The sequence below is a fragment of the Lichenostomus cassidix genome, chromosome 12 (assembly GCF_008360975.1).
Source record: "Lichenostomus cassidix isolate B80296 chromosome 12, HeHo_3.0, whole genome shotgun sequence".
NCBI lineage: Eukaryota > Metazoa > Chordata > Aves > Passeriformes > Meliphagidae > Lichenostomus > Lichenostomus cassidix.
The window spans coordinates 14,091,254-14,114,746 of NC_139493.1; the positions used below are offsets into that span (position 1 = coordinate 14,091,254).

At 54.2% G+C, this 23,493-nt stretch overlaps 1 protein-coding gene across 3 annotated transcripts; it reads left to right on the forward strand.

The window, feature by feature from the left end:
• The first annotated feature begins 14 nt into the window (after positions 1–14).
• TWF2 (twinfilin actin binding protein 2) lies at positions 15–23,493 on the forward strand. Of its 3 annotated transcripts, none has more exons than XM_085072819.1 (9): positions 15–148; positions 9,639–9,716; positions 13,549–13,727; positions 14,979–15,074; positions 15,821–15,925; positions 21,046–21,171; positions 21,265–21,415; positions 21,805–21,926; positions 22,079–23,493. In XM_085072819.1, the coding sequence occupies exons 1-9, from the start codon at positions 124–126 to the stop codon at positions 22,244–22,246; spliced, it is 1,050 nt and encodes a 349-aa protein (XP_084928945.1). In that variant the 5' UTR covers positions 15–123; the 3' UTR covers positions 22,247–23,493. The 3 variants fall into 3 exon arrangements, with proteins under 3 accessions (XP_084928945.1, XP_084928947.1, XP_084928946.1); XM_085072821.1 differs by lacking the exon at positions 15–148 and adding an exon at positions 2,940–3,006; XM_085072820.1 differs by lacking the exon at positions 15–148 and adding an exon at positions 6,525–6,755.

The following is a 23,493-nucleotide window of genomic DNA, read 5'->3' on the forward strand; positions in this document are numbered from 1 at the left end:
CGGGGCGGTGCGGTGCGGAGCGGAGCGGCCCCGCGCTCCGGAACGGGCGGTGCTGCTTGCCCAGCCGTTTCCTGCCCGGGACGCGGCGGAGCGGAGCCGAGCGGAGCGGAGCCGAGCGGAGCCATGACTCACCAGACCGGGATCCACGGTGAGCGGCGCCCGCCGAGCGCGGGTCCCCCCGCCCCATCCCGTGGGGCTGCCCCCGCTGCCGCGCCGGGCTCGGCCGCCGCCCCGGGCTGAGCTTCCCCGCTGCGCCCCCCGCGATCGGCACCCCCGGGGCCGCGCCCCGCGCATCCCCGGCCCCGCCGCGGCGGGCTGCGGGCGGTGTCGCGACAGCGGCGGTGATGGGGGCGATAAGATGAAGCTTCCCGAAGGAGCCGGCAGGTTTCCTGCGAGTGGCGGGGGAGGGGGACACTGAGTCAAGGCTCGGAGCGTTTGGGTGCCGGGAGGAGGTGCGGGAGGGAGTCTGGCCTCGGGGTGCCGCCGGTGCGGGGCTCTCCCGCATCCTTTGTCTGGGCTGATGCTCAACACCCGCCGCGACGTGCTCGGACAGATGTGTCACGCACATCTGCTTGGCCGCAGCCCCAGCCACCGCTCCCTTGCCTACGGGGATGCTCGGCCTCAGCTGCCCCCGAGCCCAGGGGAGCTGCGGAGAGCCCAAGTAAATTCCTGCTCCCCGATTTCTCTACCCGCTCCGCACAGGACCCAGCCAGCACCCCGACACGAAGGCTTTTGCATTTCTGAGTGTGCTCGGTGCATGACTGTCTGTGTGTCCTCACGGTATTTCCCTCCTGCCCCCTGCCTTGCCAGCTCAATTAGCAATATTAATCAGGAGTAGAGGTGCTGCATAATTTATGTAACTGAATCAATATGCGAGCAGGGATGTGAGAGCAGCTGCCCCTGGAGCCCTGCTCTGCGCGGTCGGGTGTGAATCCAGCCCTGCAGCGTGTCCCAGGAGGGGAGCTGGGACATTGGCCACAGAGCTCCCTCCGGTTAGCACCTTTGTGCCAGGGTGGGAATTGGTGCCTGCTGGTCCTTCCTGGCGTGAGCATCCTTGTTACTTCAGCATGGTTGAGAGCATCCTTCCCCTCCAGTTGCTTCTGGAGGGGCTGTAGCTGAGAAGTGGCCAGCAATGATGCTTAGATGTTTCTCCTGCTTTGCTGAGGAGAGCTTGTGGTTGATGGCATTTGGGTTTGGGTTCATTGGTTCTGGCTTAAGCCGAGATCCTGAAATTCAGGCTCTAATTTAATCTTCCTTGTTTTGTAAAAATATAACAATAATTTAAAAGTTAAAAATCATCAGGATGGACCCCTGCACCCACCTGAGCCCTGGGTGTGCTCACCCCACTGTGCAGAACTGCCTGTGGGGTTTGGGCAGGCAGGGCCTGTTGCACTGTCTGCCCCAGGAGGCTGCTGCCTGTTGCTCACTGGCTCTGCCCAGCTGCTCCCATGCTGCTGGTGCTCTCCTTCCTGTCACCCTGCGGCTGTAGGGGAGGGTGATGTGCCAGCTTAGCTCTCTCTGAGAGCACTGACCTTTGCTGACCTTGGTTGCCCATGCTTGACAAACCCTCCTGACGAGTGCTGAGAGTCACCGTGAGGCACCGTTGCCCGTAGGACGTGACATGCCCTGTCAGCAGGAAAGGGGAAGCAACTCGAATTCCCCCAAAGAGCTGCAGTGGTGTGGGCTGGGGATGGACCTGATGACTCTGCCCTGGCAGCAGATCCATGAGCTGGGGGTGGTGTAAAAACCTCCCTGTGGTTATGGAAAATAGCTTGTGTTGGGTGGTCTTGCTGTTGCAGCATCTTGAACATCTCTGCGTTCTCTCTCCGTGCCCTGTTGTGCTACCTCTCTTCCGGGGAGCTGTTGTTTCCTCTCTGAATGCAAATCTGCCCCTCCAACACCTCTGAGGCACAACTGGGGCACTCCAGGCTTTAAGGGAACCCCCCCGAGGTGGATTTGGGATATTTCAGTCCACCCCACTCTATCACAGTGATTGAATTATTCTGTTTGCTCAGCAAAGAGCAGATTCCATATCGAATGAGGAACAGCAATCCCACTGCTACTTTCATTCCCTTTGCTGAGGCGCTGAGGTCTGTTGTTTGCTGAGGAGGAGGGATTTTCTATGTCTTCCTGGTTTCTGGGGCCTTGTTATCTTTGTGTGCACACAGTGTTTTGTGTTTTTTCATTTCCATTTCTCCCATATTTTAGGAAGACATTTGCTCCCAGGGGAATTATGATGAGATTCTGCGGCTGGCTTAGGGGAGGTTGCAGACAAGCTGGCAAGGGATTTTGCTTGACACTGTGCTAGATCTGTGTGAGGGCAGGGTGATGTGGTGGTGGGGAACCCCCAGAGCAGCCTCCTGCTGGAATTCTCCCACGTCATCCTGGCTTTTTGGGAGAAACAGGTGGAGGGGAAGTGGTGGCAGTCAGAGCTGCGGGTTCAGGGAGTGCAATCAGGGCTGAGTCTTTCATGCAGGGGCAAGAGGCTAATTATTATTTTTTTAGGTATCCCAGGCAGCTCTGTTGAAGGTGCTGGTGAGAAAACCAGGCTGCCATGGAGACTGCCAGGCTGGGGAGGCAGTTGGAAGCTATCAAAGGGTGCTGTGGGCTTCCTGGGGCTGGAAACCTGCTTTTTAGCTACAGCTGGGAGGATTCATTGAGTGTTTTTGCAGTCCCTGTTTTGCTCAGAGTGGCGTTAGATTGGAACAGCATTCACTGCTTGAGTTTAGAACCTTGAGAAGGCGGTGCTGAACCAGGGCTTTGAGCCTAGTGGGAGGTCAGCTGCTTTCACTTGCTCCTGGGATCTCTTTCAAGGCCACTGGGTAAAGAGAAAAGGTCTGGTAGAGGGTATTTTTTTCATCTAGAAAGTAAAGAAATCAAATGCTTGTTTTTTCTTCAACCCAAAAATAGAGTTTGGTACTGACTCTTTCTGGGAGAGGTAGCAAGATCTGGGGATGGGGGAAGACCTTTGCTCACATCCACAGCTGAGCTTCCACTTTGCCCCAGGTCTGAATCTTGCATTGGGAAAGTATCTGATAGGACTGGATGTTTGCTTCAGGAGAAGCATAACTATGATGCACATGGGCAGGAATGCTGTCAGATGGGTAAAAAAGGAGCAGAGAGGTGGGACTCAGGAGCTGCTGGTTCTGCAGAGGTCTCCTTGGAAAGCAGGCAGCTTCCTGAGAAGAAAGAAGGCCCTTCTCTGCCCATCCATCACATCCTCAGCATCCCTCCTCCTGCTGTGCTGGAAGGCAGCACGTACTCCCAAGGCACCTGGATGTCCAAATTCTGGAGTAGCTTCATGGCTGGAATGCCTAGGGAAGCCCCGTAACCAGGGACATGTCACATGGTACTATTAGCAGAGAAGGAGAAGGAGGAGGGATGGCTGGTCCATGGCCCCTGTTATCTATGGAGGATAGAGGGCACCAGGCTGCTGCAAGGATGATTTTGAAGAGCCAAACCTGCTTGTGAGCTCTTTTCTGGAGCCACCTTGGAGGTTGATGCCCAGCTGGGGGAATGGCCCATATCCAAGTGGCTGGCACGTCAGGATGACCAGAGCGACAGCATGGATGGAGGAGCAGACAAACGCCCTGAGGTGTCAAACCCCTTGAAGTCAAGCACCTAAAGTGGTGGGGTAGTGGAAATCCTTTGGAAAGTGTGCAGTGAGAGACTGTAAATGCAATGAGATCATGGCCAGGGTCTATCCCTAGGTGCCTGCCCCCTCCAATGCACAAACCAGTCCTCTGCTGGTGGCTTTACTGGGCAGAGAAAAGGAAAAGAAGCCAGCAGCTTCTGCAGGCAGGGAAGGACCATGTGTGCTGCACCACCACTTTGCTCCAGGATCTGACTTATGCTGCCTGCAGGGTGAGTGCTCCCTACCCTGGAGTGAGGGAAGGGACAAACAACTCCAATCCAAGGTGGCAAAGCGCAGACAAGACAAGTCCAGGGCACACATGTGGAAAATCAAGTGTTGAGAAGCAAATGTTGGATGTCAGGCAGGTGGCTGAAAGTCTCTGGGCAGGATTTGCGCTGCAGACCAGGAGTTATCCGTGTGAAATCCTGCAGGAATACCATCTAGCCCCACAGAAAATTGGGAGAAAAGCTTTGCTTGTCTCCTCTCTTGCTCCCTCTTCCCCCTGCTCCCTTCTTTCTATTTTCTTCTGACATCTGTAGCATTTTTCCCTAGAAGATTCCCTGCAAGGACTTACTTATTTTTTCCATGGTGAGAAATAAAATCCTCTTACTGCTTAAACTAGCCATCCGTGTCTGTCAGCAGAAAAGCTCTCTGCAGCAAGCAAGTTGAGCAGGCACTGCGTAAAGGAGTTACACTGGGATAGACTGAAAAGAAGGAATTTTAGCAACAGCAAAAGCTATTTTGTGCCTGTTGCTGTTGTGTCCTATCCTGGATGCTCAGACAGGAGCTGGACAGAGCTGTCTGGGCAAAGAAAGTGTGGGTAATGCAGGTATAACCATGTTGCATTCATCAGCATCTTACATCTGTTTGGCCAAGCATCCCTGGAACTTGGACAAGTTTTGCCTGGGTTTGTGGCTGGATTTTTGGCTGAGTTTCCCTGTTGCATCCCAGGCACGCTGTGCCCCGGACAGTGAAAGGGAAGCAGCCACTTGCAGTCGCATCGAGTTGAAGATTACGTCCAGGGAATGAAAGATTGATGGCTGGAGGCTCGGGTTTCCCGTCGGGAGGGCAAGGTGACTCGATGTATTGAGAGAGGCATCTGTTTCAGGGAGCATGTATTATTGATCTGGGAGCTGGGCACTGCATGGGGGCCACTGGGTAGGGTCAAACCAGATAAAACCTGTTGCTGCCCCCAACAAGTGGGCGAGAGGCTGGAGGAGGGGACGGCGCGGGGGAGGCGCTGTGGCTGTCGCCTCCATCCCTGTCCCCGCGGTTCTTCCCCGGGGATTGCGCGGGAGGCTCCGCTGGCACCCTGGCATCCCCAGGGAGAGAGTGGCCGTTGCTGTGGCTACGGCTGTCATCACTGCCTGGTGCCTCTCTCCCCCTCCGGGCTCCTTGCAGCCCAGCTCTGCTCAGAGAAGCTAATTGGGGCCGTAAACAGCAGGAAAAGGCTCAGTTTGGGAACAGCATTTGGCAGGGGATACCCGCAAGTGCCATCATTCAGCAGTTTAAGACAAGCGTGATGCTTCAAGCCCAGCAGTGAAATCTCCCGAGGACTGATCCAAAAGGGCACATCCCAGGACAGGGCACTCCTCTGGCTGCAAACAGCCTGTCTATCAGTAGGTGCAAGGATCTGGCTGCCCCGCTGCTCCCTGAGCTGAGGGGGGTTCAGGCTTTGGTCTGTGCCTGCTCCATGCTGCCAGAGGGAAGGCACTGTCCTGCCCTCCCCCCACCAGCTCTAGTTCTCCTCTGGCAGTTTGCCTGCAGGATCAGGGCCACCTGAAGGCTACCACTGCCAACCATCACCTCCTTGCCACACTGTGAGCTGCCCAGCCTGGGTGCCCTGGTGTCATCAGCTGGCTCTGCTCAGCCCTCCATCCCAAATAGGTGGCAGGTGCCATTGGGCTGGGAGGTTGTGTGGTGCAATGGGACCTGGGACATGTTATCAGGCTGCTAAATGCAGGTGGCTCATGAACAGGGGACAACTCATCTGCAGTCTACAAACTAGTGGGAGAGGGAGGTGCTGCATGACTTTGGGCTGAGAGGCTGGCTGGGGAGGCAGAGGTGGGTGTGCCCACCAGGTCTGCCAGGAGGGTCGACAGCAGGGCTGCCTTGTAGAAAGGCCAGAAGGTTCCTCAGATGCCACTAAGCTCACGCTGCGTCAAAGCAGCAACATCCCGAGCAGCAACATCCATTTTTCAGGGCAGGGATAGAGACATGATGTCCTTCCCAGGGTTTGGTTGCCTTCATCATGAGGTTTCCCAAATGCCAAGGTGGGTCCTGACATTTCTGACTGGAGCACCGTGACACTTCTTCTCTTCCCTGGGCTGATCTGCTGTGGTTCCTTTGGTGGCTCCTGCACACTGTGCCCTCTGGCACAGGTGCTGTCTGTGCTGTGTCTTGCTCCTTGCACGACGCTGAGCCTGGGTGTGCTGTTTGTGCTGTGCCTGCAGCCTTGTCAGCACTAGATAATGTGGTCATGCTCTTGTTCATGCCTTTACAAATGACTTTGCCTGCAGCAACGTGAAGTGACTAACCTGGACTTGGCTTGTGACCTACCTCTCTTCTCTGGAGCTGCTGGACCCTGCCGTGTGTTGGTGTAGCTGGTCCTTTCCCCAGTTATGGTACTTTGCTTCCTATTGAGTTTCATCCTGTTTCTTTTTTTCCCAGCCCATTTCTCCAGTCTCCTGCGAGAACAGTGAATTTTTCTCCAGTGCACACTTGCATCTCCTCTAGCTTCCCACCTTACAGCTGCAGGAAGCACTATTGCAGCTGGCAGAAGTGTTCATGGAAGTGTGGATAAACCTGGACCCACCACAGGTGCCCAGGACACCTTGCTCAATCCCACCTCTGATACCTCCCTGAGTGAGTTATCCATGTGGTTTTGTGTCTGTGCCATGGAGGTTCACCACCACCGTGTTCCCAAGCTGGCTTCTGACACTTGGAGACACTTTGAAGCTGAGCTGAGACCCCTGAAGCTCACAGTTCTTTGGCTCTGCTGTAGGAAGCATGAGGGATCTCATGCATCTTGGCCTCAGTAGATCCACACTGGCTGTAGCCCAGCTTGGATTTGTTTCTGGATTATTTCTTCCAGGATTTTCCAGGAACCCATGTCTAGAGGGTGAGTTGGATATATGGGTCCCTTCCAGGCCTCTGCCCTGTTGCTCCTCCCTTTCCCTTGGTTTTTATGGTTTCCCCACACATGGGTTTTTCAGGCCTTGAGCTGTGTCCTGGAGACTTCCTGGCAGGGGATGCCATCAGGTACCATCTCCAGGGTGAGGTCTTCTCTGGCTTTTTTTACAGAACTGACTGTGGACTTCTCTATTAATATTTCAGGCACGCAAGCCATCTCGTCAAGTCTGCTGTGCCAATTAAGTCGTAATCATGCCGTAATGAAGCAGTTGCTGAGCTCGTGCTCAAACCTTCCCTGGTTTATTTTTCTCCCTCCTCACTGGCTCTTGGCTCTGCATTGTGAGAGGCAGAAGGGGACATTGAAGACACCCTGGTGTTTTTATTTAAACTTTAATTGCGTTAAAAAAAAAAAAATCAGCAGAATTAAATCTTGCAAGCCCCCTCTAAGGTTTTTCTGAAAACTTTGCTGCTGTCTCTTCTGGAAATAGTCTCCCTTCTTGGCAGACCTTGTGGTATTTCCCCTGGTGTGCTCGGCTTCTCTGGCAGCATCCAGGCTTTTCCTCATCCCCTTCAACCCCTCAGTACCTGCACAGACCCCAGTGCTTGGCTGTTACTTATCAATCACTCAACTGCCAATCATCCTGGCTGTTGATCCAATACTTCAGGGTGCTTCTAGCATTTCCAAGTGGGTTACAGGGTTGCATTTGCCCAGACACCTGATTTTCCAGACCCACCCCCTCCCCTTGGCTTCTGGGAAGGATGGGGTCAGACTGGAGGGATTTGCAAGCCAGTTAATGCTGCAGAGCTTTTCTATTTCTTCCCTGAAGTTGATGCTATAGAAACATCCAAACTCAATGTTATTCTCTCCTAGTTTTGCAGTGCAATAGGAACTGGTGGGAATTAATGCTTATTAGGAGCTTTTGTCTCCTGCACGAGGTTTCCTGGGTGTATAAATGTCTTTTTCTCTTCCTCTTCCGCCTTGTGTGTTTGCAATAACCACAGATGCTGCCAGAAGAAAACAGCCACTCTCAACAGGGAAAGGGGCTAAAAATATCAGAGTATCCTTGGTTGGGCACAGCAGGAGTGGGCTGAGCTCCCAGCTGGCACTGGGAGAGGGTGAAGGTCTGCTCTGGGAACTGGGAGAGCTATGATGCCTTGATGCTGATGAAGAGAAGATGCTTGTGGTGGGATTACACCAGCAAACCTTCTGTGTGTTCTCTGAAATGCCATTAAGGTGTGAGGTGCCTTTGCTGGGGTATCTGTGTGCCCATTCCTGCAGGGTCCTGTCGGGATGGTATCTCTGGGTTTGTGTGGGAGCTGCTGCCTGCAGGGAGCCAGCCTGGGAGCTCTTGCTTGTGTGTGTGCCTGTTGTCTCTGTGGGAGGGGAAGGCACCCAGAACTCTCATCAGGGCAGGCTTTGAGCTGGTGGAGCAGATGCATCGCAGAAGTGTCACTTGTGGGGGACGGGCAGGAGTTCCCTAGGAGCTCCATAAGGATTCCTCCTCCCTTGGGTCTGGGGGAGCTGCAGGCAGTGCCCTAGCCCAGGTTCTCTCTCCAGGGGGCTGAGGGCACCGCTGAGTGACAGTTGGTGGCCACCCAAGTCTTTTGGGTGAGTGTTGGCTAGTGCTGAGACTCCTCCCACGGCAGTGCTGCGACTGTGCTGAGGATGGTACCCAGTGCTGGAGGGACTGCAGGGAGTGGATACAGCCCTTGTAGGGATGGCTTCCTTTGCCAAGTGCCTTATCTGTGGATGCTGTCGGGCTCCAGGTTCCTTCCTGCTGCTGGCTGTTTTGGCACAGCCATCAGTGATGGGCAGGTGGCACAGCAAAGCATTGGGAATGGGGGTGCTGCTGATGGCAATTCCGAGCATGGATCCTGGGTGTCTGCCCAGATCTTTAATCTTTGCAACACCAATTTCTTTAGTATTTCTTACAAGCACAGCAGCTTTGAACTCACAGGGCCCCCTTTGCTGCACAGCTGCATCCAGGAAAGGGCTTGGGTGTGTAACCAAAGGGGCTTTAGGGGGAGCTGGGCTGGGAGATGCTCCTTGTCGGGGGTTCAGTCCCTCCGAGCCACATCTCCCGGGCTTTGCCTTCACATGGAGCATGTCCCGGGTGGAGCAGGGAGCTCTGTGCCAATGATGCTTCCAGGGTGGGTGGACGAAGCTTCCAGTGCTGGCTGTGGGCTGCTCCTTCAATATCCTACAGTGCCTCCAGTTGCCTCCTGGTAGGATGCTGAAGATTGGTGCTCAGGGAGCGGGGTGAGGAGGAAGGCTCCCCAAAACACTTCTCAAAAGCCTTCTGCAATCCAAGCCTGCCGGCTCCAGAACTATACCCTGAGGCTGTTGCCTTTCTCTTCCCCACGGGCTTAGCTTCAAACCAGCATCTCCAGTTTGGAGTTGTGCTGGTTCCCAGCCACTCGGGAGCAGCATCCTGCCATGTGTCACAAGCCCAGGACATCACAGCCTGTCAGGACATCTCCTAGCCACCCCAGCAATGCCAACCCTGCCACTTTGTAAAGCGAATCAACTTGTCACTTGAGCTCTCTCTGCCTGCACTGGCCAAGCCATCATCTAAATTTGGGTGATTATGTTCACTCAGGCCAAGTATCAGGTTCTCTGGATCACATGTGCTCCCAGCTGCTATTTAACTCTGACGCCTCAGGGAGACGCAGCACTTCTCTCGCAGCTTTTTGGGTTTTGTATTGTTATTATTTTTTATTATCTTTTTTTGGCACCAGAGATTTAATTTTTTTTTATTTTTATTTTTACATTTCTATTCTGCCAAGTTGGTCCCATCCTAGGTCAGTCACCAAGCAGCCTAGCACCTGCTTTGATTGCTAAATCTGATCACAATGTTTTTGGTTCTTTCAGCCACCACAGAATTAAGGGACTTTTTTGCCAAAGCCCGAAATGGTTCAGTTCGGCTCATCAAGGTCATCATCGAGGACGGTAAGTCCCATTTTTAAGTGCTTTGATTTACACTCTTTCTATTCTCTGTTTCCTCTCCTCCTTTCTTATTCACCACTGCGGTGCCAGCTTGTGCTTTTGGAAACCTCAAGAAAAATGCTGCTGGGGCTCCTGGGCATGTGGCAACCCAGACCTGAAATACAAGCCCAAAATTTGGGTGTGCTAGTGAGCAGCCCTTGGAGCCCCAGGGCAGCTCCAGTGGGAAGCAGTGACTTTGCCAGCAGAGCAATACCAGCCTGGGATCGGTGCTGGGCACTGTGAGGTTTGTGCTGCTCTGTGTCATGTTAAATTATGGGTTCCCTGTGACAAGCTGGTGCAGGGACCCTGGGACTTTTGTTTGGGATGATGCATAGGCATCCTCTTCCTTGGATATGTCATCCCACACCTGGCAAGGAGATGCTTGGGGCGGGGGCGTGTTCTATGGCTCAGGGCCCACCACAGGGCCCCAGTATAGCATCCCACAAGGAATGCTATCCTCTGAGACCTATCCCATCCCATCCCATCCTATCCCATCCTGTGGGGCTGCCCCCAGCCTAGGATACGGGCTGGCACCAACCTGCCCGCATTTGTCCCATGGAATGGTGCCTTTGGGTGGCCCCTGCGTCTGTCTAGCAAGTGAGCAGAGCAGAGCACTGATTGAACGTCCCAGAGGGCAGGGAGCTGCCCTGGTGTAGGTTTTCCATCACCTCGGCCTCATACAATTGCATATGAATGACTTGTTTCTCAAGGCAGCGGGGACACCATGGCCCTGCCAAGCTGCTGTCACCACCTCCCTTGGGTGGGCCACCGGTGCAAACACGGAGGTGGATGTTGTTGTAAGGAGCCTGTGGTCATAAGGAACTCACGTGACCTTTGGAGAGGCCACAATGTCCTGTTCAGAAGAGCAGCATGACTTGAAATGCATGGGACACATCAGTGGAGTTGCAGCAAGACTCAGCAGTGTTGGCTTTGTCCTTGGCAAAGTCTCCATTACTGGGGGATGAGACATCCACAATGTTTCTTTGGAGTGACTTTGACAACAATTTTGCTCTCTCAGCTTCTTTTGCTTTTAAAAAGTAGGAATCAGGTTTATGGTAGGATAAGTCACACATGTTCCCAAGCGTGGACTTGGGATGCTAGGGCTTGTGCCACTGGTTTTGGGTTGTGGCTGCTGATGCCAGCAAGGCAGACATTTTTATCACCAATGGAAAACATTTCCCAACATCTCTGCTCAGCCTGAATTTTTTTAGGGATTTTTTTAGCTGGTGAATGTATCGTTGTCAACAGTAGGGCCACCACTCTGCTGTCACACAGGGGACATCAGACTGCTGGTACCCATTAGAGAAAGACCTTTGGGCAATAATGAGTTGCCAGGCAAATGTCACCGCCAGAGAGATGAATGGTCACCCTGGAAGGGAGATGTCCAGAGCTGGCTGGGGAGGACATGCCAGCCTGCCCTGCCTGAACAGGGGATGTGGAAGAGGAGTCTCCATCTCTGCTCTATGGCTTGCAGCACCTTTTGCCCAATAGAGAATTTGTCTTGGGATATTTTGGAGCAGGTGACAGTGAGTAGGAGGAGAGGGAGATGGTGCAAGGAGCCTTGTGGCAGATGCTCTGTGTCTGAGCATCCCCAAGACCACTGTGGTGGCTGAGCAGCACTTTAAAAGCAATTTGAGGTCATTTTGCCTTTGGAGAGCTACTGAGAAGAGCTGAGATTGGATGGAGGAAGGAGTAGGGGAGCAGGATGTGCACCAAGGCTCAGCAGCAGTTTCCTGGCATGAGAACAGCTTGTGGTTCAGTGTGGTTTTAGATGATGCTCTGCTCCTCACTGTCAACAGGATTCTGGGCAAGGCTGGCTTTGTGGAGTTCGTGTTGGATGCATTTCTTTACTCACAGGTGATGATGTGCACTGAGTTTTGCAGGTTGGCACCCACCAGAGCTGCAGGCAGGGCTGCCTTGTACAGGCATTTCAGAGCAAGGCAGGGAATGCTGGAGGCACCTCGAGGGCCAGAAACATCAGCATCTCCTAATACAGAGACTGGTATAGCCAATACTATATAACTTTACTGAAGAGCGTCTGCTCCAAGTTTCCCTTTTCTGACACTTCCCAAGTAAGAAAATTTGTCCCTGAATGGATTGAGCAGAACTGCAAAGATCTCAGGGGAAAGGTGAAGGCTGCCAGCTCACAGCAGCACGGCTGGGGTCCGGCTGAGTCACAGCCCGGGAATAGCCTGGAGTGACTCAGCACTGATTGCTTTGTGCCTGAGGTCTTGGTTTGTTTTGCAGACAGATACCCTCGAGCTGCCAGTGGGTTTGGCCCTGCGAAATTCTTCAGGATCTCAGGCCTTTGCAATGCACAAATCCATTCACAGAGCTTTGTGTTTATTTTTGGAGTACATTGAAGTTTTTATGCTTCTCTTTCACAAAACAGATAGTTTTGCCAAAGGTGAAATATTTCCAGCACCTTGTTCTCTGTTGTCCTTGTTACTGAACCAGGAACTTGTCCCACCCACGCACAAATAACTGGATTCAGTGTGTGGTGGCAGATGCCAGGGCGGTGCTGGGCAGGGGAGGGCTATGCTGCTGTCGTGGCAAATGTCCTGCCTGGATAGGAAGAAGGGGTGAGAGTAATTCCTCCCAAACCTTTCATTCCTCATCTATTTTGCTTAAAAGCTTTCCTGCCATGGGATTTGGAGCTGCTGAGTTGAATGGGCTGGGAGGGAGAGGGCTGTGCCCTAGCCAAGGGGCTCCCTGGCTCCCAATGGGCAGCAGGACTGTGGGCAGAGGTGCTGGCAGGGCATGTGCCAAGCCACACATGCCCTCAAGTGCCAATTGTCCAAGGCCCCAATACATTTTGCTTTGGCACCTCCAGATTTTCCTACATCTTGTTCTGAGTCTCTTAGTCTCCCCTCAGACCTTTCTACATCTACAAACGGAATAAAAATCACAGGCTGTTTTCCAGAAACCTGTGCTGGTATCGCCAGCACCACCACTTTCCCATCCACCCATCCCAAAGCTTGGTTTGAACCTTGCCACAGTATGGGTTTCACATTTGTAGGTTGCAAATCCCAGATGGGATGTAAATCCCATCTGAGCAGTGCCCAGCTCACAGGGCTCCCAGTCCCACTGCCGCTTGTCTAGCAGCTGAAAAAACCCCTTGTTATATGTGTGTGAAATACACAGGTTGCTTCCAGAGTCTGAGGCTGTTCTGGCAGCATGGACCCTGTCCAGGCTGGGGACTATGAGACATCCCTGGTTCTCACAGACATGGGCTTTGGGTATCAGCTCTCATTTTTGACCCCTGTGAGGTTACAGGGAATCCAATGAAAGCAGTTTTGGCTTATCATTCTGGATTTTGCTGAGACCTTTATTTTTCTCAGCACTCAAAATGTTGGTGGTTCTCCGTGTCCCTGGTGAGGTATTCTGGTGCCCCTAGAGCTTGTGCAGGTGGGATGGGGAAGGTCTTGTGTTCCCCTGTGAGCAAGGAGGGATGGTTGGGGACTGCAGAGCTGGAGGGAGCAGAATGGAAGGAGGCCACAGATTATCACCAGAGAGGAGACCTGTTGGAGACACAGGTGGGGAGAGGAGATGGTTGACAGGAGGCTGGCAGAAAACCAGCCCTCCACAGCAGCCCCAGCCCCATGGCCTCTCCTGGGGGCTCATCCCTGGGGGTGTAGACTCCTGCACGTGGCTCGAGGTCGTAATTTGTTCTTCTGCAGTACAGCATCGGTGGTGGTGGTGGAGCTGCAGTGAACCCTTGGGTGAGCCACCACGTGGACCTGCAAGGTGAACCTTGCCTTCATCTAACACCACCTTTCCTGTCTTCTCCTTCCAGAGCAGCTTGTGCTGGGAGCCCACAAAGAGCTGTCCCGGCGCTGGGACGCTGACTATGACACCTTCTTGCTGCCCTTGCTGGATGAGCAGCAGCCGTGCTATGTCCTGTACCGCCTGGACAGCCAGAACGCCCAGGGCTACGAGTGGCTCTTCATCTCCTGGTCCCCCGACAGTTCCCCGGTGAGCTCCAGGCCGTGGCACCAGCCTGGGGACAGGGATGTGCAGGGGGAGGAGGTGCTGGCCAAGGGAACTTTGCCCTGGGGCTGAGGAGGAACGTTCACACCCTCGGTTTCTGTGCCTGGGTTGAGAAATGGGGATTGCTGTGGGGATGGGGAATTTTTTAAAACACACTGAGGTGTACTGGGACTGTGTCTCTGTCCTGTTCAGTGCTGTGTGAGGAGGTGGAGGGGCTGGGATGTAGAGGGAAGAATGGTATGGACCTTGGGATTAGGATGGAGACATCCCACCATGCCTCTGGCCATTGCTGGGAAGAGCTGGCACTGACACTGACTTACTTCCAGCCTGGCCCTGCTCTGCTTGAGGCTGATGCAGAGTGGCTGCCAGCCCTTCTCCAGGCCTTGCTCAAAAATCAGCTGTTGGAGAGTGGGCACAAAAGGGCTGGTTGGATGGGAAGCAGATTTAGAGGATGTCAGTGGTACAGCTTGGAAAATGCCATCCTGTTGAGCACGTCTCTGTAACAGGCCTGAGATTTACTGATGCGTTAACACATTTCCTTGTCATCCATATACATATTTATGTGGGTATATATATGTATATACATGTGTGTGTGTATATATATATATATAATCCGATGTGTATATTTGTTATATGTTAATATAATCTATATGCTAGATAGATTTACTGCAACATTAATACATGCACTGGCCACAGTACATATTTGTGCATGTGTACATGTACATATACATGTGTATATATGATAATATGTATTTTAAATACATGTATCTTTCAATAAACCACAGAGGCTCTTACTGCAGAAGCACAGTGTGCCCAGGGGCACTTTCCAAAATTCTTCCCTGCATTTTGCAGAACAATGCAACAGAAGTGCCAAAGGCAAAAGTCACTTTTGAGTGGCTCTGGTGGTATTTGTGCCTCTAACCCAGGTGTGGGTAGGAAATGGTGCTCTGGAGCTCAGGGATTGGAAAGCAAAGCATGGAATAAGCTGTTGGATTGTGGGCAGTGCTTGGCAAGGCTGCAGGCCCAGAAATAGTGCTGGTGGGTTTTCCTGGCTGCTCCTTACCTAGGGATGCTGCCATTAAAAATCAGACTGAGCTGGAAACTAGGTGGGTGCTCCCAGGAGAGGCTGAGGTGTGTGGAGCCTGTGGTGGGCTGGATGCCTAGTGCTGTGAGCACTGGGCACCTCTCTGGCCCCTGGTGCCCAGTGTGACAGCACTGCCACCCCTGTCCTGGCAGGTCCGGCTGAAGATGCTGTACGCTGCCACCAGAGCCACTGTGAAGAAGGAGTTTGGCGGGGGACACATAAAGGACGAGATGTTTGGCACAGTGAAGGTACAGTGGTGGATCCTGGGCAGCCTTTTGGGTCTGACTGAGCTTCAGCAGACTGCCCTGGGCTCAGTGTGTGGGTGCTGGGATCTGGGATGCTGGTGTTGGTGGGGGAACACCAGGGGGTTGGTTCTCCACACTGCTCCCTGGGGGGCCACTGCTGCTTTCTCCTGCCTGAATGGCTGTGGTCTGTGACAGAGACCACGGAAGAGGTGGGAGGAAGGCTCCAAGGTGTGGAGCTTTATGCTGAACGGGAGAAGAAGCACCAGGTGGTGGCAGTGTCACTCCAGCAGCGAGGGCTGCCTCCATGCCGGGGTTGTCCTGCCTTGGATCGAGGTTTCTCCTTTTCCATGGGCAGAGGAGCTGCACAGCCAGGGCCTCCTGGATATCAGTCCTGCTGGGGCTTCTGGTGCTGGTGGAAGCCAGGGAGCATCCCTGCTCTGCACCAAGGTCCCTCTGCTGCTCCCAGGCTATGGACTCTGCCTTTCTCTCTCACTTCCATGCTTATGAGCTTCATCAATCAGCCATAGGAGGCCACAGCCACGGGTGACTGGGGAGGGGTAGGGTGGTCAGAACAGACAAATAGAGTGTGGGATTTGCAAGGAAGCATCCAAGAGCCTTGAGGTTGATCCTCCCGGTCAGGAGGGAGCCTGGGACTCACTGGGTTGCTCAGACACACCTCAAGGCTGGGGGAACATCCAGCCCTGCAGCCAGAATCACCGGTGACACTCCCCCTGTGCCTCTGTCTGCAGGAGGATGTGTCCCTGAGTGGTTACCAGAAGCATGTGTCCTCCTGCTCTGCCCCAGCCCCGCTGACCGCAGCCGAGCAGGAGCTCCAGCAGATCCGCATCAACGAGGTGGGTGTCCAACAGCCCCAGGAGAGGAGCCTGAGCCCCCTGAGCATGAAGGGATGAAGGATGCAGGGAGTGAGCATTCAGCTAAAAGGGATGACTCATTTTTACTCAGCTCTCAGCCATTTAAACCATTCCTGCCCTTCTCAAGGTGGATGAGTACCTTCACAGTCAAATGGTGGCATAAAGAAGAATTTGCACCACTCTTTTTTTTCTTTGCTTGGACATGAGCTCAGGACTGTTTTGTTGACAGTCAGAAGATGGTTTGGGGCTGAAAGCAGGTCTCTAACCTCTGGGTATTGGAGTAAAAGCCAGAGCTAAGTTTGAAGATATGGAAGGCAGGAAGAATTCAGGCTTATCTTTGGACTGCAGCAGCATCCTCTCCCATACTCTTGCCTTATGGCTATAAATATGAGGGATGCTGCCCCAAGAAATAGAGATCTTAGCCTAAATTTGGGGTGCTGGAAAGGATGTGGAAGTGGTGCATGGTAGGGCTAGTGGCAGACAAGGCTGTGACACCATTGTTCCCTGCTGGCATTTCACAGCACTCGTGCCACCCTCTGTAATGCCATGATACACTGAGGCAGGGAAGGGGGTGGGCTCACTGTGTGGGAAGATCACCTGGAAGCTGTGTTTTTAGGGGATGGGGTGATTTCCCTTAGATACATGGAAAGCTTTCCTCTCTAGAGGAGCATCCCTCTGTTCTGCCCATGCTGAGGCTGTGGCACTCACGGATGGATCAGGGCATGTGGGAGATGTGAAGCCAATCAGCCTCATGGCATTAATTAATGGCACAGACAAGGCAGGAGGTTTCTACCTGTCAAAGCAGGTGTGGGGGTGATCTCCACATGCCACAGCAGGTCAGCAGATGACAAAGTTGAAGGACATTTGGGAGATGCCACCGAGGGGTGGCCTCCACAGGTGGGTCTTAGTGGAGTTATCCCAGCTCACAGCCTGGAGGGCCTGAGTAGAATTTGTTCTGGGGGATCCAAGGAGATGCCCATGCTTGGAGAAGAGAGAGATGCTGATGGTGGCTCTGTGGGTTGTTTGGCACCTTGGGACGTCTAGACTCTATGGTCCTTGAGGGCCCCTTTTGACTCAGCTCATTCTGTGATCTGTGCCATCACCGTGTCTGCCCTGTGCTGCAGGATTGAGTAGTTTTGGGGGGCTGTTGGGCAGTGTCTTACAGCGTTGTATGGCCCAGGTAAGTAATGGTTGTGATGCTCATTGATCTTCCTTGTTCTCCTTCCCTCCCACCTTCACCTTTATGAGATGCAGCTCCTGGGTGGAGGCGCTGCTGCTGTCTGGTTTGTTGGGGGTTATTTTAAGGGTGTGTGGTCCCCTGGGCCAGCCTGGGCCACAGGGAGGAGTCACTGACATTTAGAAAGAGATGAAGATGGATACATTTTTGCCTGTGGATTTAAGGGTGTGCTAAGGAGTGTCTGTGTTGGTGTTGCAGCTGCTCAGCCTTGGACATGGAGCAGGAGGCAGTGGGAGCTATGATTTGGGTGCTTGGTGCTGTTCTGCCCCCCCCCCAGGGTGGGGACTCTCAGGACTGTCAGTAAATGCAGCTTTGAGGGAATTTCTGTAGCCCCACAAAGCAGATGGCTGTGATCGAGGAGGGATGTATGGGAGCAGCTCAGAACCTGTAGCACCCTGCTTACGGCCTGCAGCTGGCAGGGTCCCTGCACGTGTGCACCTTGTGCACAGCCTGTGGGGGCCTGGAATGTGCTTGCACATGGCAGTTGAGTCTGGGAGAGCACATCTAGTGCGTGGGAATGAGTGGTAAAGGCCAGCAGTGACCTGGGAATTGGCCCTGGGGAAAGCCCTGACCTCAGCACCTGTGTGTCTGCCCACGCCCCTGCAAGGTCCAGGACTCTGTGCATCCCCTGCGTTCAACCAATCCACTAGGATTTCAGAGGTGTCACGAGGGACATGGTTTCTTGAAATGCCACCAGCCTTTGTGGTTCTTTGCTGTGCCCCTTGCCTGGAGCTGCTGCTGGGACCACACTCCCCTCCCCTCTCATGCTGTTGATTCTCAACTTTCCACTGGCCAGACACTGGCCAGATTTGCAGCCTTCATCCCAAACATGGCTGTGTTTCTGGTCAGGCAGAAGCTGCATGTGGTCCTCTTCAGCCATGAGATGAGTGTGGGGAGGGGATGGGAAGAGAAGGGCAGCAGAAAACAGGAAGGGACAGGTGAAGGCTGCAGAGCAGCAGAAACAGGAAGGGACAGGTGAAGGCTGCAGGGCAGCAGCTGCAGGGCCAGCACAGCAGCCTTTGACACTGAGCAAAGAAGTACTCAGGTTTGCACATCCCTCAGTGATTTAGGAAAGGAGGTTTAAGGCTGCATGAGGCAAAATTTCCCTGTGGTTTGAGGACTGGATGGACAGATGTGATGTCGTGAGTTAACCCCCTTTTTGATAGCTGGGTGGGAGCTCATGGAAATTTGCCACATGCTTTATATATATATATTTGTACTAGCTGGAAAATGCCATCTTTACTGAGCTGATAGTTGTCAGCAGACCGTGGGCTAGGAAACAGCTTTGAATTTGGCATTGAGCTCAACACCCACGACTGGGGAGTCTTTGTAGAAGTGTTGCAGGTTCAGAAACATGGGTGGAGGGGGAGCTGGGCATATCCCATTGGTAGTCCTGTGGGGAAGAGGAAGGCAGCCTTGGAGCTGGGGAAGGAGGCAGGAAAATTGAGAGGAACTAAAGGTGGGGTGTGTAAGGGGGTGTCCTTTGTAGCTGCCCCACAGTGTTGGTGGGTAGAGCAGAGGCTTTGCCAGAACCCTCCCATGAGGATTTTGCCATGAGACAGAGAAATGCTCCTTAAGCAGGGTCAGCACCACGCCAAGAGGGGGAAAAGAGGGGAAGAAAATCTAACCTGAAGAAAAGGAGAAAAAATAACCTCCCAGGCAAGCCTGCTGCTGGCAAGGTTGGGAGGCCAGGTTGCAGCACATGCTCAGCTGTCCTATGCACTGCTCCCAGGCTGTGCCCTGGGGAGTGTTTCAGGCAGCCAGATTTTAATGGTTTTGAAAAGGGAAGGAGTAGAAAATACAGATGTATATGGGGGAGTTGATGTTACCGGGACAAATTTCCATCTCTTGGTGTTTTTGGACTTCAGCGTGCTTTGTGACAGAGTTAAAGTCTCTGTGGTCCCACTGTAATTCACCTGGTCTCCTTGCATTTATGGGAGAGAAAACTGGAGTTCTGGAGGTGGTAATATCCTGGTGCTGCACCTCCCCACAGGGTGGGACCAGGTGAGCTTGTGTGTGTCCTGAATCCCTGGGCATTTATCCTCAGACCTTTGCTGGTGCCATGGCACCCTGGGGAATGGTAGGACAGCAGAGCTGGAGGTCAGCTGGACTTTGTGCCCACCTGAGCAATCATTTCACTTTCCCAAGAGCTGCATCCTGCTCCTCCTCCAGGATGCTTGGCATGGATAGAGGCTTAGGCATTTTTTTCCTCCCAGTCCTTCAGTGTATGCTCCTTGGTGGAGCATAGCCCAAAACCTATTGCTGCAAGTGCTGGAACTCCTCCAATCCCTGGGCTGGGGCCACCCTGGCTGGGGAGCCAGGAGGCAATGGGGCAGGGATGGGCTCTGCACAGGGATGTTGGTGGAGACCCTGCATGCCCGGGCTCAGGGCTGCCCAGGCTCCCCCTCACACTCCTCCCCAGCACTGGCATCTCCTGTGTCATTTTTTTGCTGCTCTCCCTGCCCACATTGCCAGGATCAACCTTCCATGGCCTCCAGCAGAGAGATGGTGCAGCTCCATCCTCCTGGCATATCTGTGTGTCCCCCACCCCTTGTCCTCTCACACGAGTGTCCCCATCCTGTGCCGGGTGCCACTGACAGTGTGTCTCCTCTCCCCACGCTCGCAGGATTCCTGTTCCCAAGACTCGAGCACTGAGATGGTAGGCTGCTCTGCCTGCTTGATGCCCGGTTTTTCCTTCTCCTGGCAGTGTTTTCTTGCATGCTCTGCTCCGGGCATCTGTCTCCATCATCCCCCCAGGGTGTGGGTACTGTGTGGGGCTGCTGTAACAAAGGGCAGCCTGTAATGAGACCCACTTTGGTGCTGCTGAGTGGTTTTGAGATGTCAGCTCAAACTCTTGTGTTTCTCTTGGCATGCCTTGACTTTTCTTCCTTTTCTCTATCAGGGGGAGGGAAGTGAAGAAAGGAAAAAACCATAAAGGTTGGACTCTATCCAAAATCCCCAAAACCAATCCCAAGGGAAAGGGACCCACGCTCGCTTCAGAGCACCTGGGATAGTGTTGCTGTTTTCCTGGGAGGGGGTCTTGAGGTGGGATGGGCTCCTCTGCCATCGGGGTGACAGCGTCTCCCTGTATTCTGTGGCAGATGGTGGGGGGCTGTTGCTGCTGCCCATCGCTGGTAGAGTACCCCGACCCCGAGGAGGTATGGTGTGCCCGCCGCGTCCTGCCCCCTTCCCCAGGGCCCAGCAGGGACCCCTGCTGTGGCTGGAGGGAGGCACCTGGAGCGATGTGATGTCTCTGCAATCTCTTTCTGTCCCCTCTCTGAAGTGGGGTTTGGTCTCCTGGACTAGGGGGTTGTCTTGGGATATGGCCAGCAGCCTCTGCCTTGTAGGGGTTGTGGAGAAAACAGCGTCTGGGATCTTTCTGAGCTGTGGCTCTCCAATCCCCAACTCCAGCACTGGAGGGAATGCCTGTCTGCTGCAGTTAAACCCACTGAGGAGGGTAGGCTGCCCAGCTGAGTGCTGTGATTTCAGGGCTTCCCCTGTCACCCACAGATTGCAGTCAGAGATGATTGGAGAGGACACGTGCCAGCGTTGGTCACAGCATCCGTGCCAGGGGCTCTCTGGGAAACACTGGTTTTGAGCTGGTCTTTGCTGAGAGTGAAACAGGGAGTATGGGGGTGCATGGCTGGGGCCGGGTGATCTCCTGGAGAGGTGGGATGGTGATGAGCATCACCATCCTGAGCCTGGCTGACTCTCGGTGGTTTAATGCCATGGTCCCTGTGAGACAGGTGTCAGACAGCTCCTTGGTTGAGAAGCCTTTAGCAGCAGAACCAGCTGGTTTTCCTGTTTCTCCCTTCCCCACCCTCTGCTACTGTGTCCTGACACTCGAGGTGGTCTCCATCCCCAGGTGAAGACGGAGATCAGTGTGGAGAGCAAGCACCAGACGCTGCAGGGCCTGGCCTTCCCCCTGCAGCTGGATGCCCAGCAAGCCATCCAGGCTCTCAAGCAAAAGAAAATCAACTACATCCAGCTGGTAGGTCCCTTGCATGGCTTCTCTGTGCCCTGCTCCCCACCACCTGCTGCTGTCTCTCACTCCTATCCACTCCCTGTCCCCTCTGTCCATCAGAAGCTGGATCTGGAAAGGGAGACCATCGACCTGGTGCACACGAGCCCCACGGAGATCGCTGACCTGCCCAGGAGGATCCCCCAGGACTCTGCTCGCTACCATTTCTTCCTGTACAAGCACTCACACGAGGGAGACTACCTGGAGTCTGTTGGTGAGAGCATCAGCACTGGCAAAGGCAGCTCGAGCCTGTGCTGATCCCTGTTTTGCCTGGACCATTGGTCGCATGGGGAGCAAGCACGGATGGGGAAAAGGATGGTGCATCATGGAGCTTTGAGTCAGTTCCCTCCTATGGTGGTGCCATGTGCAGTGCAGGTCTCAGTGCTGCCACAGAGGATTTGTGTGGGCAGTTTGATTTCCTCTGGCATTGCAGGAGTACCAGGGGAGATTTGGGAGGGGTGATGGATGGGATGGCTCACCCACTGTTGTTGGGTGTTATCTGGGACCCTCGGGGCTGGGAAAGCCAAGAGCAGGGTGTGATGCAGCTGGTGCTCCCTGGCCATGGGCCCGGGCAGCACTGCAAGCCCTGCTCTCCTCTCGCAGTCTTTATCTACTCCATGCCTGGGTACAAGTGCAGCATCAAGGAGCGCATGCTCTACTCCAGCTGCAAGAGCCGGTTGCTGGACACTGTGGAGCAGGAGTTTTGCCTGGAGATAGCCAAGAAGGTGAGTGATGGAGCGGAGACCCGTGCCAGCCATCACCAAGGGACTGTACTGCAGCCTTGGTCCAGCCCCTGTTGGTGGGCTGTGGTACCCCAAAAGTGGGTGTCAAATCCCAAGGGAGCTGCTAAGCCCCCGTTTCCCATTGCTGGGCGCAGATCGAGATCGACGACGGAGCGGAGCTGACGGCAGAGTTCCTGTACGAGGAGGTGCACCCCAAGCAGCACGCCTTCAAGCAGGCCTTTGCCAAGCCCAAGGGGCCCGTGGGCAAGCGGGGACAGAAGCGGCTGATCAAGGGGCCGGGCGAGAACGGCGAGGACAGTTAGATGCCGCAGGGCCGGCGGTGAACGGACACCATCCCTGCGGCGCTTCCCGCCTTCCTCTCCGCTGACCTGGGGATCTTTCCCTCCATCTCAGCCTTTTTTTTTTTTCCCTTTTTTTTCCTATTTCATTCCTTTTTTAAACATCTGGATGGCTTGTTGCACCTGGGGGCAGAGCGATGGGGAGGGTTCAGGGTTGTTGGTGTTTCTTTTCCCCGTGTCCTTGTGCGAGCCCCGGGGCTGCGGGGGGAGGACGGGAGCAGCAGAGCCACGTCCCCAGCCTTGCTCCTGTCCCCCTCAGGGTCACAGCCACTGCTCTCGGTGTCCCCTGGGTGACTGAAGGACACACTCACCTGAAAGCTGCTCTATGCAAAGGGAAGGGGGTAGTGTTGGCGATTCCTGTCTGAAAAGAGAAAATGCTTCTTTGCCTGCTCCCCCAACCCCCAGACTTTGTTCCCCTGTCCCCCTCTTGGTGTGCAGAGCCCCTCTGCCCCAGGCCTGGAGCGATCCCGTACCCCCTTAGGGTGCGGGCAGGACCCCCTGTGGGGTGGGCTTTGCTTCCCACCTTGAGTTTCTCCCTGCAAGAGAGCCAGGCAGCAGAAGGGGGAAGTTCTCCACTGGGTCCTGAGCTCAGCCTGGACCTGGAGGAAAGTCACTCTGCCTTTGGGTGATGTTTGAGTCCCCTTTTTGAACTGCCCCAGTAAGGTTTTTCCCCTCAGAAGGAGCTGTTACAGCCCTGACTCAGCCCTGTCCCTCTTGAGGATGGGAGCTGAGGGGCTCCTGAGCCCTGCTCCCCCACTCTCCCTGTTCCCCAGCCCACACCATTACCTTACCCCCCAGGTTCTCAGCTGGGTCTCTGGGCTGGGGCAATCCCATGTCTCAATAATCACATGGGGTACCCCAAATCCTTGTGTGGGGGAGCATGACAGCCCCTGTGTGCCCCAGGGGTGTCCCCAGCCACCCAGGGCCATCATCAGCTCCACAGGCCAAGCTTGGCACTGTGATTTGGGCTGCACTGGGGGCTTGTGGGGAGAGCACCTTGCTGCTGGGTACCCGCGAGGGCTCGAGAGCCACCTGCCTCCCTGGGAGGATGGAAAAGGGGTCAGTGAAACCTGCCCTCTGCTTTCCAGCTGTGGCAGTGAACGTGCCGATGTTGCCTTGGCCTCGGCGGAGTCAGGGGGTTGAAGCTGGGGGGAGCAGAGCACACTGTACTGAACGCTGTATTTTCTAAAGAATAAAGTATTTTTAAAACA